Below are 19,525 nucleotides of genomic sequence, written 5' to 3'. Positions count from 1 at the left end.
TCATTCAGTGTAAATTTGTGGGTGTGTTCCGAGCACACAGACACAACAGGGTCTGTACGAGGTCCAGTGGACTCCCATTATAAGAAAGTACTCGGGACCAGCAATTTTCTTTCGTTATATTGAAATTTCATTATAACCGAACAAATATGCAAAAAAAAAAAAGAGCGGATGATGTTGCAGCCTGAAGTTTCACTTCGTTGTAACCAACATTTCCTCATAACCGTGTTCGTTATAACGGGAATGCACTGTAAATTAGCCAGATCCAATAACCCTTTCATAACTGGATCCCCTAGTAAATAACATAAGGACTCCTGCATGTGATGATCTATAATCTATCTCCTTTATTTTTTTGAAGACACTTAAATTCACACATTTCAGTTTAACCGTAGATGTGTCATAGTATGCAATGTTCTTTTTCACAACCTTAATACATGTATCTTGTTTCCTGCTTTGGTTCCCATGATTACATGACATACGTTTTGCAACCTTCAACAACCACGCAGAAGAAACTCCAACATCCTGTTTCTTTCGCCACCACTGCTAGCTCATTGTAACAGAAATAACAAAAAATGTTTCTGTATGTCAAAAGGGGAAAAGGGGGAAGAGACTTGCCAAGCCATGACATCACCTCATCTGATTCACAAATGGTTGGTCATTACCATAACTACTGGGTGAAAACAAGACATGAAGAATTCCATAACTCTGCTGGTGTCAAATTTTGATGAGACTTGCTCTTCTTTTTGTCTGCTTTTACTTCACTGATTAAAGGGATGGTATAGTATTGGTGGAGATGAGGATTGGGCTTTTAACCTTTTGCAAGATATCAAGAAGCCACTTGTGAAATAGTACAGAGCATACCAGTCTTAGAGGAATTCAAAGTTTATTTGATGAAAATCGGTTTTGGAATGGCTGAGATATCCAGAAACAAAGTAAAACAAAGCGATCGTAATAAAAGGTGGGTCCCGCCTTTTATTAGGATTGCTCTGTTTCGGGTATCTCGGCCATTTCAAAACCAATTCTTATCAAATAAAAGTTGAATTCCCCTTGGAATTACATGCTCTTTCATATTCCATATGAAGTTTCTCATTATCTCACCCAAAAATGTTAGAAACTTGAAGTTACGTCTCAAACAAAACTATACGATCCCTTTAAAGCCAGCTTAACACACAAAAGGAAAATCAATCTGATATTTACTGAAACATGCACAGAACACGAACACTCCAATGTCAAAGCAGACCCTGCATAGCTTCATGAATGTATCACCCCAAATAAAAAATAAATAAATATATGTACAAATAAATGTAAATGTGGCAAAATTGTTTTTATTCCACTATCACATAAGACAGGCCATCACATAACATATCCTGTATGCAAGTACACAAGAAAGGTACACTGTGACCTAATTTTTACAAAAACCTCACTCACATAAATACATTCTTTTTTTGTTTCTTTTTGTTAATCACTGAACCATAATAATGTTGCATTGTACAACTAATCTCAAATCTATTTTCATACTGTTAAAGCATTAATCAATCTCCAGCCAGACTCTGGGATATCTTTGTCCAGTTCACAAAGGGCATAATTTAATCAACTTTTCATATCCCACAGACCTGTGGAAGGCTTTGCCTTGGTAATACCTCTCATTCTAATAGCATGATTACAAGAGGGAATCAAAATAATTCATTACAAAAAAAGCAAAAGATGCTTACTTGCATTCAAAGAGACTGACGACAGTGAAAAAAATATATATGCATATAAAACGTACAGGATAACACACACACACATATTATATGGTAGCTTTCAAGGTTTGCCACAGTTGGCAGAATACATGCACACAAAATCTCCACGGTGTGACTGCAGCGTACCAGTAAAAAAATCTTTACCACATGATTGCACAATGTGCTTCGCTAGGGCAAAAACCACTAATCTGAACTACTAATTGATGGGCACGATGTGGTGTGACATACCAGTGCTTCAAAGAGAACATAAATAATATGGCAATTTTCCACACGGCACTTTTCTACTGCAGCACTGTGCCTAAAGCACTTTTAAACAACTAATTTTACATCAAAGGGACCGAACCTGTACCCCTTTCTTGTTCAGAACTTCAATATCAGACAACACCATCAAGGGAGAGAGAAAGAGAGAGAGAGAAAAAAAAAAAACATCAACTGTCCAATAATAAGTTCATAGCATTTACTATTTCAATGAACAGATGGAAGCAGAATACTGTTATCCTTCCCCCATCCCATTCAAAAAATTCTCATAAGCTTTTATTTGCAATTTTGAACTAAAAGTGAAAACCTAACCATTTATCTCCTCTCTACACAATATACAGTAATACAATTTAAAAAAAAAAATAATATGGCACACAAGAAGATATCATTTGGAATGTGGAATTCTGGCAATGTTTTGAAGATTCAGTTTTAAAGTGACCTTTCTCCAAAATGGTTCTATAACACTATATGAAAAAAAAAAGAGAAAAAACTGGACATAACTTTACAAACAACTTTCAAAAACATACCAAAAAAAAAAATAAATAAATAATCGAACCCCCTTCATTCATAATCCCTTTATGCTTGCTTCTGATGGGAAAACATTATAACAATGAATGCTTGCTTACAGAACAGAACAGTTTGGCTAACTCTGTTTCCTTGAAAAAATACAAAAACTTAATACAACTCCGAAATAATTTCAGCCCACTGCATAGATGTACAATCTACTCTGCATCAATATTAACATTAACCAGGTATGTTGCAGAAAGGAAACAGCTTGTTAGAAAGTTCATTGTCAGAGAGTGAAGTGAAAAGCATTTTAATCTTATTAGAATAGTCCCGCTTATATGTACTGGTGTGTGCCCTTCATTCTTGGCTGCAAAGAGCTCTCAATGTGCAGTTGTGCATGCCTTCCTACTACAGACTGTGCAAAACAAGTTTGTCACACAGCAAGTACACAGAGACAACTTTATCTTGCAATAAATCGTCTGATCGGTCTGATGCTATTTATCTACCAAGCATTTTGCTTTTAACGAGGTAGAATTCCTTCCACTTGATTCAAATATCTCTCCAAGGCAACCAAAGTTGCCTCTACACACTTCTGCTGTGCCGCCTGCTTTGAGGTCACAGCATCACAGTCGAGTAACTTTAAAAGGAATATTCAATGTCTGGGACGTAAAACCCAAGTAGCTGACCGGCGCTTGCAAGCAATGACTGAATGACCAGTCAACCACAGTCTGTAGACATTGCACATGTATTCGATAACAGCAACACCAAACTTGGGCTACAGATGTGTAATAGTGTCATTGAGGTGTTGCTTGTATAGTGTCATTGAGGTATTGCAACAAGCAACTACCTAAAAGATGGTAAAGAAAGAGAATCACAAGCAGCATGAGAGTTGAATGAAACACGAGAACACATACCACACACATATAAGGAGGGCATATTTGTTATACATGTACCACAGCTGAACTAGTACAAGCTGACAATCTGCCATGATCCACAGCTTTCATCTTTTCAAGGAGAGAGAATTGTAGCAATCATAATGTTTCGTGTGGAGAAAAAAAAAGCACAGGAGAGCAAGAAAAGATACAACGCTCACGGATTTGACATATCTGGGTATCTTAGGTGCTTGGACCAGGTATACGTCAAAAGGCGTTGCTCAGACCAACCAACCAATCCGACTGGAATCCAATTTGGTCTGATGCAAACATGTATCTAAGATCAACCCTAGCTCCATGCCATCAATGGCAAACAAAGAAAGACAGAGGGAAGGGAAAAAGAAACAGTTCAAGCCTCGACTTCTTTTGGGCCAGAGTTTGGCTAGTCAATGCTGTGTACAGTCCAACCTATATTATCCAGCTCTCTCTTATCCAGACTTCGCTCTATTTTCCGGACGCCTCCAAGCAGTGAAGGCCAGAAAGGAAGTGATTTCAAACACAATTAATACTCCTAGAAAACTCACAGAATTTACTTATGATATACCCTACAGAAACATGTGATGAATTTTAGAGTAAGATGTTTCAATTTCATGACTATGATTTGAAGTACACGAGCATAAATTACAATTCTGTTACGGTATACACTACCTATGTAGCTACTACTGGGTTGGCAGCCTACTTGTACTCGTTGTTTCTCCCATATCCAGCCAAATTGCCTTTCCAGACAGGCGTCAGTCCCGACATGGCTGGATAACAGAGGTTGGACTATACTTGAGAGTTTTGTACATAAACAGGCAAGTGTTTCACAAAAGTTATAGAGATATCCCAGTGACATCATATCACACAATCAATTGTCCAAAATACTGTGATCTAAAAAACTAGTGACACATATTTCAAGTTCATCAGGGTTCATTACTGTCTCATTCCATGGGCAGAGTCAAACAGCCTTCACACCTGGTGAGGCAGCATGTTTCATTCAGGCGCAAATTTCAGTTTCGTGACTGATACACAGCTATGCAGCCATGTTGGCGACAAAGTGGTTGTTCTGATCACGTCACCCTAAAGTCAGGAGTCCACTTCATATTTCTCCAACTCAAACAAGTCTCGGGGTGCACACTCCTCATGCAAGTCACGATCCCTTCAATGAGGTCACTGTCCTATTTGCAGGCTCTTGTTCAAACAATCACGGAACGCGTATGTGACAACACTCCCCCCTCCACTTCCCTGCACTGGAGGGCATGGCACAGGAGCGGTCATCAGGTCAAGGTGCACTTGGGGAGTCCAGCGGCATGGAATCTGACCGTCCAGCAATTGATGACACACCTCATATTCGAGACTTGAGATGACAAATCAGGGCACTTCATGTTTGTCAGAGTTGTATTCTGCAAATTGAGATAAGAACACACATACATTGGGCTGCTAATGTCAAATCACACGTCATGCTACTGTATGATGAACAAGTGTAGCAGTACCTCCTCAAAACTCACAAAGAGCAATTTTCAGTCGTTTAACTCTTGGCATATATGTAAGCCCTTTTACTGCAAAAGTCAATAACACAAATTTGATTCATGATGGCATAATTGCATAGTTCTGAAATCAACAGAATGACTTGGACTGGAGATGTGCTGTTTATTCATGATTTTAAGTACAGATTTTCCATAAACCATCAAAATCATCATGCACCAAAAACACAATGCTTTACATCTTGGGTCCACTGCTTCCATTCATGTTCTTCCCCTACATGTGCAAGGCTAAAAATTTTGTGGGCATTCACAACCAGGAATAAAAGTTGATAACAACTCTTGCTGGAATGGCAGTTGTCATGGTAACAAGAAGAATCCAACTTCCTGATTTGCCATTGCTGTGGGAAGTTGCCATTCCAGCAAGAGTTGCCATCCTAACATCTTTTATGAAATGGGGCCCAGGTCATACACTGCTCTACATCCCCCCCCCCCCCCAATTCAACGATAACCAACCTGAGCAGTAAGTACTGTTGATCCACACCCTTGGGTTGCGACCTCGACAAGGTAGTTGATGTTGCTTCTAATCCAACACAGGTGGCACCCAAGAGCTTGCGCCGATGACCGACGGACACGGCGCTTTATATCTCCGATTTGATGGTCACCTGGGTGAGAGTGGGCACCCTCCTGGCTTTGAAAGTATCCTGGCGCCGGTAGGTAGATTGGCGAGGGCTGCCTCCCGACTGGTAGGAACTGTTTGAATAGTCCCCATAGTTGTCCCATGCATGGTGATTAGGTGCGGACTGGTGTGCCGCCTCCGATCTATAGGGAAACATGTGAAAATGCTGCTTGCTAATTTCAATCAAACTAGACAAAACAAGTTGCCAAAACACACAGAATATATTTCATTGACTTTCTCCAGGAATATTGTAATACACTACATTTGCTTGAACCATTAGCAATAAATTTTTGTTTTCACAAAATTACTAAACCAGTATGGTGCTTTAATGTGACACACACAAGGAAAAAGGGACAGTTCACACTGAATTTCATCTTTGACATGGAAATCAAAAATAATCCTGCAGCAAAACTACTCAGTTCTTTGGTAATAATGCCTCGTTCACCCTTTTGTGGTGGTGGCATAAAAACAGCATGTGGCAGCAGAAATATTGAGTAAGCATGAGTTGCATCGCGCCAATTCGGTGTCTAGATTAGATTGTCGAGGCAACTAAACGTTTCTCAAAGAGTTGCGAAAATGCAATTGGACATTGACGAGCGAGTTATCTGCACCAACAGTTGAGGTTGACTTACGGAACGCGAAGAGTCAATACTTACGCATCGGCATCGAAACTGTTTCACGGAACGCGGGAGTATCGCAGCGGGTAACGAATCTCCTTTGATCATGGATTAGCAGAGTTCTGGATCATACTTTCACACTCAATGTCAACGAAGTAGGTACATCCACTGATGTATAGCATGAGAACATTTTCTGGAAAACAACTAACCTGCCTAAGAGTTAAAATACATCATGCAGTCTTGCTCAGGTTGATCAGATTGAGGTATCACAAGTTAATGTACTTGTACGTTAAAATCTTGGCGTGCATTATCGCTCAGATCTCAGATACAATTTATCATTAAGCAGGTACGACGTTGGGGCTGAAAGCATACACAATTCACGCTTTGTTCGTGGATTATTGCCGAGCATCATTCTTTCCAGTTGCTCCACATTGATATTAGGGGAACATTTAATCCGTCACACGCTCAACTCCACACCTCTCCTGATCACAACGCATCGTCACGTTCTGCTTCGGCGCACACTCAAGAACAGATCGTAACAGCCACTAGATAGTGGACTGAACTAGATAGAGCACATAAATCACCAATTTTTGTTAAAGAAACGTAATAATAGCACAGGGTGAAATTTCAAGAAAATCATCTGTAAATGCACACACCGATTCTTCAGTTTGCCCGTTACGTTTTGAGAAATTTTGCACTTATTTCCTTTGCTCCAAAACATACGCGTTTCACATCGGGCATTTCAATGCGTCGCAATTCAGAGATCCAAAGCTACTGGTACTTGATTATTCGTACGCACGTCATAATAACACGAAATTTTGGCGGCCGCATCTTTTTTTGGCTATCAGACTCTTTAATAACTGGACATCAAACCAATACCGCAATTGAGCACATACAAACGTCTACAACACAGTGATCCTCTTACAAGTACACAAAATTGGAAATGATATTTTTTTCGTGATTTTTTTTTCCTCAAGTAAATCTAAACAACAAACATGATCATGGGCTCTAGTCAGAATGTTACAATGAGACTCATGTGTCATATGACCAAGCATAACTTTTGATGAATTGCATACTGTAAAACAATTGGTTCTTCTAGATATTCTACAGGAGCTCACATCAGCAAAAGCGAAATAGTTGTCGGTTAGGTAACGTATTTGAATGATAGCATCCTGAATGCATTGTGATAAAAACCATGTTTAAAGGGGAAGGCTAGTAACTGATCAGTGGGAATCAGTGGAAATGCTGGGAGATGATTGTTCCAATCCTTATGGGATTCATTCAAGAGTTCATTGTATATCTATTGTTGTGTGAAAATGATTTGCTTCAGAACGGTCTCATATTCAAGTAATTTGCAGATTAATGCTCCGTCACTGACCAGGGACGCTAACCTGGAAGCATTAAACTGCACATTACTTGAATATGAGACCATTCTGAAGCAAATCATTTTCACACAACAATAGATATACAATGAACTCTTGAATGAATCCCATAAGGATTGGAACAATCAACTCCCAGCATTTCCACTGATTCCCACTGATCAGTTACTAGCCTTCCCCTTTAAACATGGTTTTTATCACAATGCATTCAGGATGCTATCATTCAAATACGTTACCTAACCGACAACTATTTCGCTTTTGCTGATGTGAGCTCCTGTAACAAATTAAAAAAACACTATTTACAATGTCAAGGATAAAATACATTTACACGACGTACAACTCGCATTACATCAAAATCAGATTTAGATTTGTTTTTTGTTTTTTTAAGAAAGCAAAATTTATAAAAGAAAAAACAAACGAACTGACACAACGGAGAGTTTGTTTGGGCATGAAACAGCAGTTACTGAATTATTGTGGGCGCCATTTCTGCACTACATCGAGCTACAAGTGTCCACCAGCGGAAAATGTGTTCGACTTATCAGGCTATTCAAACCATTTCGGATTTATTCGGATTTCATGCACGCTAAGAAGAGTTCAGAATGTGACAAATCGCTCAGTGTGACTTCTGCTTTCGACGGCGGACTAATATATGCTACTGGGCTGGGCTTTGCTGGAAAGAGGGAGTTTGACATCGCATCATCGGTCGGGGGGTTATCGTGCATAATTGGTGTGGAATCTCTGGATGCCAGAATCGCGATTTTCTTGTACAACTTAAAACGCGGAGGTCTGGCCGCGTGGCGGCGGGCTGTATTGACTTGGGGCTGCCGGGTAGCTGTAGAGAAGGGAGGAAGGGATGGCCGAGCAGGTAAAAAAGACAAAATAGTCAATATCACACATGATTATATTCCGCTGAGCATTTGCTGTCCAGCTACTTAAAGACCCAGTAGCGTGGGGACACCGTGGAGTGGGAAAGCTGGCCCAGCTCGAATGTATGGGAGAATCCCTGTTGTTACGAATTGTGGACAGCCTTATTACTGATCTCCACCTAAGTGCACACACAGCCAAAGAATTTAACTGGAGTTGACTGTTACCGATGAGCATACACTTTGATACACATATTTGCTACCATGTGGCTGATGGGCGCCATTCCTGGTTTTTCAAATGTACTCCAGTGGGCAGCGAATGAAGATTGACTCAATTGGACTACCCATGTTTCCCCACACTACTGGATCTTTAAAGCCAATGATGAAAGAGAAGAAAGTATGGTAGTTAATGTTAGAGCAAATTATAACTAGACTGGTATTTGCTTTTCAAGCCTAGTGAAGCCAATCCTCCATTTGCACTCAAAAGTTTGAACAGCTATCAAAACACACATTCATATACTCGTTCCCTCGGCCATCAAATATTTAATTTGAACACCAAAGACTGAACCATCAAGAATATGATGTACAAAGAGCAAACAAACAATCAAAATAATGCAGGTACCATAAAGGCAGTGTGAGTTGAATTTTGACACTTTTTCTTTTATGCTAAATGATAAAGCTAGATGAAAACTGGTCTACAGTCAGAAGAACATGTCAGAGAGCGATACTTCCTATGCTCACTGACATTGGCAAAAGGGAGGGGGCAAATCATCCAGATGTGACTTATTTTTGTTTTTAGATTGGAGTGGGCATATTCTATTATTCTCTCTTTCAACAGAAAAAAAAAATATCGACAAAAAAGTCATCCCAATCATAGGTATATACGTCAAGGTATCGTAACATTGCACTGACAGCAGTACAAACAGCAGCTACATCTACTCATCTTGAAGACAGGACCCTTTTTCATGTATTCCCTCTGCCATTGAAAGCTGGTATACTATGAGTAAATATGTAGGTACACCCTAAATGAGGACAGAAGAGCAGGTGGCTTACCTGGTGGTTCTATGAATTTCTATTTATCACTAAATGCACTGACATCTTTCTTTTCCAGCATACAGTTACCAATGAAACCAGTTTTTAACATGTCTCAATCCATGTTCCCCACCTCCTCCCATTTGTTTTGTGATAGGCATGCAGGATAAGGGTTATTGTATACATACCTGCCAACATTTCAAGATGAAATATCTTACTCGTGGATTGCAAAAATCTTATTTTATATGCAAACTGAAGTTAAAAATCTTACTTTCTGTCAAATCTTCAGAAAATACACATGAAAGGTATATCTAAATATTTTTTTAAAATCTGATTTCTCTGACAGAAAATCTGATTTTGCTATTTTTAACATAAAAAATCTTACTGAATCTGATAAAATCTTACTAGTTGGCAAGCATGTGTATACAGAACTTTTATTGTTACATTTTAGTGAAGCAATTCATCTGGTCACAACCAACCAGCATTTGTAGTCGATTTCACTACCCATGAAATCAAATACATGCATTTGTATTTGAACCATCTTTGAAATTCTTTCGTCCTGTTCATACTTCATGAAATACTTCCGTCGAGATGTTTTCATTGCAACTGATTGACAAATTGCCCTACGTCAACGGACGAATTTCATGAATTTGAATAATTATGCAGTACCCGCTGCATGCTATAAGAATTGGAACCAACACTAGCTCTCGGGCGGAAGCTCGCTGGTCTAGTGGAGATGACGCCTGTCCGGAGATCAAGTCGTCGTAGGTTCAAATCCTGCTCAAGTATGAACGCCCATGATATCTTTTATCACGGCTACTACCAAAACACTGGTCAATTCAGCATTTATTTACATTGATGTAGGGCAATTTGTCAATCATTTGTAAAATGTGTGCTGTTTCCTTTTTTAGAGAAATACAAGTCCTGCATGCTATATGCAACTGATGCTGTGCTCTAGAACATATTTCCATTACATACTTCATACTTCTATGAGAAACATAGTAGATAATAAACTGAAATCAGCATTGTCATAGGACTCCGGCCAAGCATGAAGATAAGTGCTTCAGAGTTCCTTACGGAAATCAATAAAAGTACCCAAATGTAGTGACTCAAAAGTTGACAGTAATTAGAATAACCTTCCATCTGTATCATCCTACAATTCTTCCAACAATTACTTTGTCATGATAAGACATATTTCAACAAAATGAGAAAATGATCACACTAAACGTGTGAGACAGCTCCCCATTTTGGTAGCAAGATGTCTTTTTTTGGGGGGAGGGAGGGGGGCAGAATTTATTAGCAGCTGGATAAGACATGAATTTGAACATGACGCACATACATGACTAATCATCCCACTTTATAGCTGGTGAATGATTCCATTAAAAACATACAGGACATATTCATCTTGTAACTTTGCACCTGGGCACGAAGACGATTCCAATCATAATTGATACTGATTTTGAAGAGCATGGATCTCAAACTATGATCATGGCATTTGTGGCGATGGTGATGAGATAATTTGCATATTTCTGAAAGAAACACTCACCGACTCCTTGGCTCTGGGTATCTTTCGCCAGGCGGGTAGTCGTAGTAGTCCCTGTAATTGAAAATCCTGTCAGTATACATGATTGTGCTACATGAATGATACTTCCATTACTAGCAGAGGCTAATCTACTACTATGGCATGACTACAAAATTCTCACATGTCAATCCATTATATGAGCGACTTCAAATCAAACATGAAGGCTTTACAAGTTTGCTTGTTTCTTTTTTCACTTTCCTAGAGCACTTCTGATAATAATGTGGCAAACTATTCTTAAATTCTTTTTATTGTTGCATTTTTTAATTTCCCTATCATTTAAGTTTGACAATAACACACACACAAGTACATGTGCATACACATACATACATTGTATACATACAAACATATACATTGTGATAGTGGGGAAAGGTATTCCTTACGGTTCTTAAATATTGCCGCTGTTATAAATGAAAATTGGACAAAAATATGGACAAAAGGCAACAGAAAGGCAAGAACATGAAAGAAATTTGGCAATTGACTCACCGAGGGGGAGGCGAGTCAGCATACCGCCTGTACCTTGGCGGGGTCAGCGGTCGCCGAGCAGGAGGAGGGCTGCGACTTCTGGCTCTGTATGAAGGGTAGCCATAGTCCCTGTAGTACGGGGAAGGGGGCCTCCTTCTGCTGTGGAATTGATTGTGTGAGGAGGGAAAGCAATCAAGCTCACTGAAAAGCGTTTTGGCATCTCGACTCCTCCTTACTACACAAATACAGCAGTCAGTCGGGTGTACATTGTACATCGGGCAAAAGGCCGACAGTGAGAGTTGATCGTGTGAAGTGCAATAGCAGATTTGTATTCAATGGGTTAAAGTCAGCATGACAACTGCACTTCAAAACTAAGTTCATCCTGAACTGACAATGTGATAGGTTTCAAGATATGTATCTTTCTCCAAACAGTACACTAATATTGACATCAAGGAAGAGAGGAAAAAATGTACATTTCAAACTTCCAAATTTCATTTCAGTTTGCAGTACAATTTGTGTCAATAGTGTCCTTTTCTACTCATGAGCATTTGCAAAATCATAACTCCATGAAGATGCTTGCAGTGCAACTTACAGTCCCTTTCTCTCTCTCTCAAAAAAAATATCACTCACCTGTAGTAGTCATCATAGTAGCGATCGTAGTATGGATCGGGAGGAGGCGGTCTGCGGGGTGGATAGTCGGAATAGTAGTCCTTCTCTCGTCTGTCGTCATAGTAATCGTTGTATCTGCTGCCTCCTCCTCTTCCCCCACCCCTTCCTCCACGGTAACCACCATCTCCGTCACTGTCGCGTCCACCGCGTCCTCCACGCCCTCCTCTGCCACCACGCCCACGTCCCCTGCCCGTTCCCCTTCCTCTTCCTCCGCCGCCGGATCCACTGCAGTGTAATGATTAAGGCGTTGAACGCATTTACAAGAACCACTAACAACTGGTATTTAAATTGACTGTACAGTACATCAACTTGGAAAGGAAAAAGAAAAAAGATGCTTACTAAGTATACAAGTGTACTGTTTAAAGGACATAAGATTTTGCATCAATTCTGAAAAAAAAAAAAAATCATGCATGTATGATATACCACACTCTCAATCAAATCTTTAAACAATGAAATCAATTACATGAAAAGAAAGGATAATAAGGCATGCAAGTTGGCCTTTCTACATCCTAAATTGTACATAGATATCCACATGTGTTTATGTTCAATGTTTACAAACAAGACCATAATCAACAGTAATGACATTTCCATACTGTGTAAACAGATGACAGTCCTGGGATCCATTCAACAGTTGCCATACTATGCTTATTCTTGTTATCATAATAACAGAGTGACAAAAAGAACATGGTGGATTCTTCCCACTGTAACGATTCCCAGTAAGCACCATCCAGAAAACAAGTCCTGCAAACCTCTCCCCATTTCTAACAAATCAGGACTTGATTTGTCTCTGTTTAAAAGGGAAAATAAAATGTCCTTAAATTGTCATTCCAGGCAATGCTGTCATCTTTTATCTGTGTACGAGTTTTGCACAACTGACTTTGCTCTACATGATACTACAATCAGTGTGAAAATTCAAATCATTGTTAACGAGCGATCAATAAGACCAATGTTTTATTTTTTTAAATCTATTTTTTCCCCTCCTTGGGTCTTAAATCCTCCAGTCATAGCCCCAATGGCCAAACCAAACAGAAGTGATGTAAGTTGAGAGAAATAATGAGGGAAAAGCAATTTTGTAGGGCAAACATACATTGTATGTTATATTACCAAGACTATCAACTTCTCCTGGCAACAGACATACATGTACTGACGCAAAGAAACATAATGGCCCGAATTCACAAAGGTGGTACAATCTTTGTCCATGGTTTAAACCATGGAAAAAGACCGTAGTTTTGTAATGGGCGCCAAGTGTCACATCAATGGCCTATTTCGTTACGTAATCGGTCATTTTGTGACAAAATAGGCCATGCAACACTTGGCACTCCAAACAAACCTACGGTCTTTGTCCATGGTTTAAAGGGGCATAGTCCCGGTAGTGTAGATGGCGCTGTTGATGATACTGCCGATCATCGTTAGCATTGATACGAAGATTACCGAAGTTGAGCTGTCATCAAGAGTAAAGTGCGTAGGTGTTGCTAAGTAACGTTGCCTTTGTTGTCTTCTTTGCGCATCGTGCAGTCTGTAGTAATGCCAGGGTGCGTGCATATGTGCTTGTTATTGTGACATCACAAAAGAAGTTTGCTAAAGCTGTCATCCCCCTCAGCCGATTCATGAGCCGAACTGTGATCGGACCACTGACTACACTGGATCAGACTTCTTCGGACTCGGGAAAGTGGGCCAAAGCGTAAGCGCCAAAGAGAAGATAGCGTAGGTCTCTATAGGAAACTTGCGCCGTGCACCCAGCGTACGCATTTGACTAAAACACCGGGACCATGAACCTTTAAACCATGGACAAAGATTGTACCACCTTTGTGAATTCGGGCCAATTTGATGGCAAAATCATATTTTGGTTAAAAAAGAGGAAATTTGCAAATGCTTAGCATGCTGTAAATATCAAATTAAAGATTTTATACAAATAAAAACTATTTGAACATTTTTGATGAAAGGTCTAAACAATTTATAATTTACTAAATATTGGACACACATAGTACAGGTAATTGGCAGCCCTGCATGACATATCACACCATGGCATAAGGATTATTTGGCCAATGAAGCAGCTATGCTACATTGATTTCCAATAACAAGAGCAAGAAAAAGCTCTGTTAAAAAAAAAACTTTGCTAGCGAGCATATAGTTTGTATTGTTCTGTGTTTTTGTTTTTGTTTTTGTTTTTTTTTAATGCTACAACACTGGTCCATAAAGGACTAAAGCAAAGTCTTGATTTGCAATAACCTTAGTTACAATATCTAAAGGGACATGCAACTATTGCACCCATGCAAGTCATGCACTGCTATGCACTGGCATTAAGCTGTCTTTTCTGTCATTTTCAGCATCAATAACTACAACTTGTTACTCAGTACTTCTTCACATGTCCTGTCAAGATATGCATCATTTCAAGATACTGCTATAGCACAAGATTCTCTGTAAGACTGCGAGAGGGCAATTTTGACCATAAATTCAAAAACGATCGCGGAAATGAAATTGATCACAAACCAAAAGAGGGGAGGGGGGAGGGCAGATGTTACGAAAGTGCTTACCTAGTGCCATTCAAAGGGCAGTCACGCGAAAAGTGGCCCAGTTTGCCACATTTGAAGCACTCCCCCTTGTTGCCCACCCCCGTCGTTTTGTGCACAGTGGACGTGGAAAATTGGACCTGGAGCACGTTGCCCATGAATTCTGACTTGTCAAGCTGTGTGACCGCCTCTTGGGATTCGGTTTCCGATCCCATGTGCTGGGAGAAAGCAGACGGCCAAAAGTTTGCGTGAGAGAAGAAGGGGAAAGAAAGAAGGCCGTGTGAGCCTCGCCTAATTTTCCGCCGTTTGCCATCGCCATCCTCTGTGCTGGCCCCGTCCCCTTTGCCTGGGTGGAAAAAAAGGCAGCAAATCTTCTGGCTCCATAGATGAGGAGAGAAACCGCGACCGAAATTTGGGGCGGCCCGTGCTCGCCCCAAAGCGCAAGGATCCCATGACCGAATGCCTCTGTGGGACACCAGAAAATTTGCTGCCCTTTCGGGCTCTTTTGTTTTTTGCGACTCCTTACAAACTTTGAACTTACGGCTCCTTCCTTCCCTGTGAGGTAGAATGCTGCACCCTGATGGCATTGCCATGCAACCTATAACCCGTCAGTCTGGTAACCGCCTCCAATGCTTCCTCAATAGTGGACATGTGCTAAAACAAAAAACAAAATAACAGTCAACCCAACACACCACTCCCTGCTTTTGCCATCACCTTTGAGACCAGGAAGATTATGGCGCTAGCAGTGTCTGCTGAATTCATTTTTTTTTTTGTATGTATAATATGCAATACAATATGAAAACATAAATTGTCTCTTTTATTGTCTTTACTGCCATCTTCTTTCATGGAAATAACATAAATCAATACTTTGTGTTTTTATATTATAAATAAATCTTACACAAAGCTGTTTGACATTGTCTATCCTATGGCAGAATATTATTCAAAAGACTCACACCTCACCCAGAAAAAAAAAAAAAAAAAAAAAAAAAAAATATGTACTTGGATCATGATGCACTGTACAGTGGATGATATCATTAAGTTTTTGTGGCAGACCACTGCTTTGAAAATAAGGATAGCTGCAGATCTAAAAGCGCTGCTTTCTATTGGATGGTCATACAGAAACTGTATACGATCATGGTGCAATATTAGTAAAGGGGATTTCTTTACCACGAAGCCATAGTTGTTCAGGACATCACATTCTTCCACTTGACCAACGGTCTCGAAAAGGCCTCTCAAGTCCCCGTTTGATGTTCCATCAGGAAGGTTTCCAACAAAGAGTTTCTTTGCCATTGTTTGTATTCAGAGACCTGGAAATGATGGTTAAAAACAATGGTTAAAACAACAGTGGCAAATGTTTTTATAGGAATACCTCACATGACAAAATAGATCACTCATGAGGTCACATGTATGTCATCAACTGCCCATAAAAAAATTAAAAAAAAAAGCATGGACTATAACACATTCAAGGGAAAAAAAAAAATGTCTTTTAGACATGTCACTCGTTCAAATCTAACCACACACAAACACACACACACACACACACACACACACACACACAGAAGCTGGTTCAGGTTTATCAGTCTTCTACACAGTTGCTTAATTGATTTGATAATCTAATGTGGTTCAATTCAAATCATTGTTCTGCTTCTCTTACTGCCAATTGTTTCTGCTGAGTATCTCTAATCAAAAGGTTAAAGAGAAAGAGAGGAAAGCATCCAGTAACTTACAGTTGCAAATGATCTGTCCTTGGTGTAACTATTCTTATTTGGCCATTGGAAATGGTGCTTTATTGAACATATCTGCAATTTTAGTTCATCTTGACCAGGTAATGCCCAGCTAAACACTACCAAGTTAAGCAGAGGCACACATGGAAATAGAATTAGAGGAAAATGTTCATAAATGAATAAATAAAAGTGGAAAACATAGTAGACCCACAGTGTATCTATAAAAAAACAAGCACCAAGGTTTGACCTCCCAAGCCAAAATATAGCAAAAGCATAGGTTTTATCTACATTTATACAATGTGTATGTCTTTGTAGCCAGGGGTCCAATTTTGGATGGCGCTGTGGTTGGTTTATGGCTATTATATAAGCGGCCTGCTTTACTTAAGTTTTTATTTCACTGAAAACTTAAAGTACAGTGTAGGCAGGCCTTTCTGAATGATAATTGTAAATGTTGATATTTTTGAGTGATTAATAATAATATTTTGCACTGGGCAGCTAGATACGCAAGTTCTTGAATTCACACTTTGCAATTGACTTCTTGTACACTGTATGTTTTTGTCCAACTTACAGAGAAGATGAAATTTGGTTAAAATTTTCCAACATGAAAAATTGATGTGCTGCCTGACCCACTTGAATGCACAGTCTGCACAGAAACTAGACAGTCTAGGGACAGGGTTCTACTGCTCATGAGTCAAACACATGTGAGTAAAAATTATCTATAATAGACAGCTCATTCATTACTGAATGAATTGCAGTCATTACTGCAATAAAAGACGAGGCATTTAAGTTTGACATGCAGTGGAAAATTGCTGAAAGTGGGAGGTCATTACAAGACTACTGTCTTTCCAGAGAAGCCCGACAAGACAGGTGAAAAGTAAAAAGTAAAAATTTTAGGTTATCTATCCACAAACTAGAGCACAAGCACATACACACTCATACCCAGGAGGCATTCTGACAATGCTTAGCCCATGATTCAAGGATTCACACTAGAATCTAGTCGAAAGCAGTGTCTACTGACCAGCGCTTGTGAAATACGCAAAAACTGGCTGGGTTTGGGAGCTTCAGTAAAGCCAAGTTAAAGATGCAACTCAAACAGGAGTTAAGAAAGATTACAATACAATTAGACTACTAACTAGAGTGTCTAGCTAGCTGTCTAACGTTAGACTTGTTGGATCTGTACTGTAGGCCTACTCAATGAAAAGCTGGGCTGAGAGAGAGCAAGTGGGAGCACACACACAGCTGAGAGTCAGAGCCTCAGTCAGCATACATAGCCACCTTTTCAAGCTTCGCCTTCACTATCAAGTATAACTATCAGTCATTCCACCACCACAGCCACACAGGGCACAGTTCTTTCTCATCACGGTCACACGGAATTCTTCACAACAAAATTAATTTTCATGTTATTATTACCCGATCAGTGATATAAATATTCCTTCACATGTTAAAATTCATTGTTTTCAGCATAAACAACCATACCAGGAGATATTAACAGGTAGCACCTAGGCCTACATACAAATCTTCCTCTTTGTACTCACGACCTCCAGCCGCCGTCGGTCGAGATAGATGTTAGCCATCACTCACTCTTCCCACATTTCTGATTTACACTGTACATTTAGCAGCTAGTTTCTAGTCTCTACTTACTATTTCACTTTCAGTTGATCACATGAACATTATGAGTTAGATTCCGTTCGTAGATGACGTCTTTGGAACCTTGCCGATGACTTTGGTAGCAGCTATTTAGGTCTATAAATGCTTCTTTTTCGGTCGAACAACAGCCCCTGATATTTACTGGTTCTCTGTATCCTACCAATTCAGACGCGCGGTATACACTAGCGCTGTATGTATAATTAGGAGATAGGCTTCACGCATTCGCTACACACAGCAAGCGTGGCGTGGGCACGTGAGGACAAAACGCTTGCGCTTGCTCACCATGCACAATGCACATGTATGCATGTCAGTGTCAAATCGCTTCTCAAGCCGAAAGCGGAAGCAATTCATCGGAGGTGGAAGTGCATTGTGGGATAGCTTTCGAAATCGGCGTTTTTCTGTCTTCTGTTCGTAACTCGGACTCGACAAGTTTTCGGCCACTTATGCGTCGAGATGAATGATCTTTCTCTCTCGAGCGAAAGCCATCATAACTTTCATAAGTTACGATAATCTTTTTTTTTTTTCCTTTGAAAGGAACTTAATTTCCAGTCACCTTGACAGCAACACTGGCAATCATCCAGGAAACGTAGCCAGTGGAAAAATGGCAGGCACGATACATCTAAACTTAAAAAAAAAAAAAAAAAATACACACATTGACCAATATAATCAAAGGTCATATAATTATGATCAATCAACGCAATACCTCCTTGCATTTTTGTTGATTGATGATAATCATTATGACCGCCAATTAATGGTCAATGTATGTATTATGTACCCACAAATGCTGTTATTACTGCTGCAGTCAAATTAATATGTAGCATCTCAAAATGCCAAACTTGAATGGTCCTCTCAATATCCTATATCACAACTCTCTCCGTTTTTGTGTTTTTGTTTCGTTGTCCTTCCCCACCTCCCTCTTGTTTTGGCTTCTCATCTCAGCCCTTCACTTTGTAATATATCATTTTTACTCATCTGCATATAGTGTTCTCCAATTTTTGTACCTTTTTTCTTTTGTTTTTAATTTTTCGACGTTTATATTTCCCCAAGTCATAAATTGTCATTCCTTTTAATTGTTGATATCAAGTAAGAATTAATCTCCTATCAGCATCTGGGAATCTATAGCCTACAAGCAATGCTTTTATGTATATTCCTCATATTTCACACCGTCTTAAATGCTGTACTTGACAATTCATCCATGCATTTGTTTTGTTATGTTTTTGGTTTATTTGTTGAAATGTGGAATATGGAACAATGAAAACAAACAAACAAACAAACAAACAAACAAACAAACAAGTTTTACACAATTTATGTATAATGTAAACCTGCTTCAATTTTGTGATATATGCAAAGCAATGGCTACCTATTATGTACATGTCTCCACGAAGGGTTTGTGTTATAGGCCTATTGGAGTGATTTGTGAAATAAATTGAATTAGAAAATGAAATATTGAAAACTAAATGTCACA

At 39.5% G+C, this 19,525-nt stretch overlaps 1 protein-coding gene and 1 long non-coding RNA gene across 3 annotated transcripts; both read right to left on the bottom strand.

Moving 5' to 3' along the window:
* Positions 1 to 1,573: 1,573 nt before the first annotated feature.
* On the bottom strand, positions 1,574 to 5,537 carry LOC140236208 (uncharacterized). Its single transcript, XR_011901764.1, has 2 exons — positions 5,413 to 5,537; positions 1,574 to 4,818 (listed from the first exon to the last, which is right to left on the bottom strand). It is a non-coding gene; the product is annotated as an uncharacterized lncRNA (long non-coding RNA).
* Positions 5,538 to 7,758: 2,221 nt separating this feature from the next.
* On the bottom strand, positions 7,759 to 18,229 carry LOC140236189 (uncharacterized). 2 transcript variants are annotated; one of them, XM_072316160.1, is made up of 7 exons: positions 18,055 to 18,229; positions 15,857 to 15,996; positions 15,231 to 15,343; positions 12,141 to 12,404; positions 11,532 to 11,669; positions 11,013 to 11,063; positions 7,759 to 8,403 (listed from the first exon to the last, which is right to left on the bottom strand). In XM_072316160.1, exons 2-7 carry the CDS (start codon positions 15,977 to 15,979, stop codon positions 8,343 to 8,345), a joined length of 750 nt encoding a protein of 249 aa, XP_072172261.1. In that variant the 5' UTR covers positions 15,980 to 15,996; positions 18,055 to 18,229; the 3' UTR covers positions 7,759 to 8,342. The 2 variants fall into 2 exon arrangements, with proteins under 2 accessions (XP_072172261.1, XP_072172269.1); XM_072316168.1 differs by having other exon boundaries at positions 11,532 to 11,666.
* Positions 18,230 to 19,525: the final 1,296 nt, after the last annotated feature.

This window comes from Diadema setosum, chromosome 1 (assembly GCF_964275005.1).
Source record: "Diadema setosum chromosome 1, eeDiaSeto1, whole genome shotgun sequence".
In the NCBI taxonomy this organism is placed as follows: Eukaryota; Metazoa; Echinodermata; class Echinoidea; order Diadematoida; family Diadematidae; genus Diadema; species Diadema setosum.
Note: the sequence above shows the minus strand (reverse complement) of the source record. Positions and strands in the feature narration are given on the sequence as shown.

Coding starts and splice junctions, on each gene's coding strand:
- LOC140236189 (XM_072316160.1), bottom strand. CDS start 15,979: ATGGCAAAGAAACTCTTTGTTGGAAACCTTCCTGATGGAACATCAAAC. Junction 11,670..12,140: donor TACTATGATGACTACTACAG/GTGAGTGATATT, acceptor TCAATTCCACAG/CAGAAGGAGGCCCCCTTCCC. Junction 11,064..11,531: donor GCTGACTCGCCTCCCCCTCG/GTGAGTCAATTG, acceptor TTTCAATTACAG/GGACTACTACGACTACCCGC.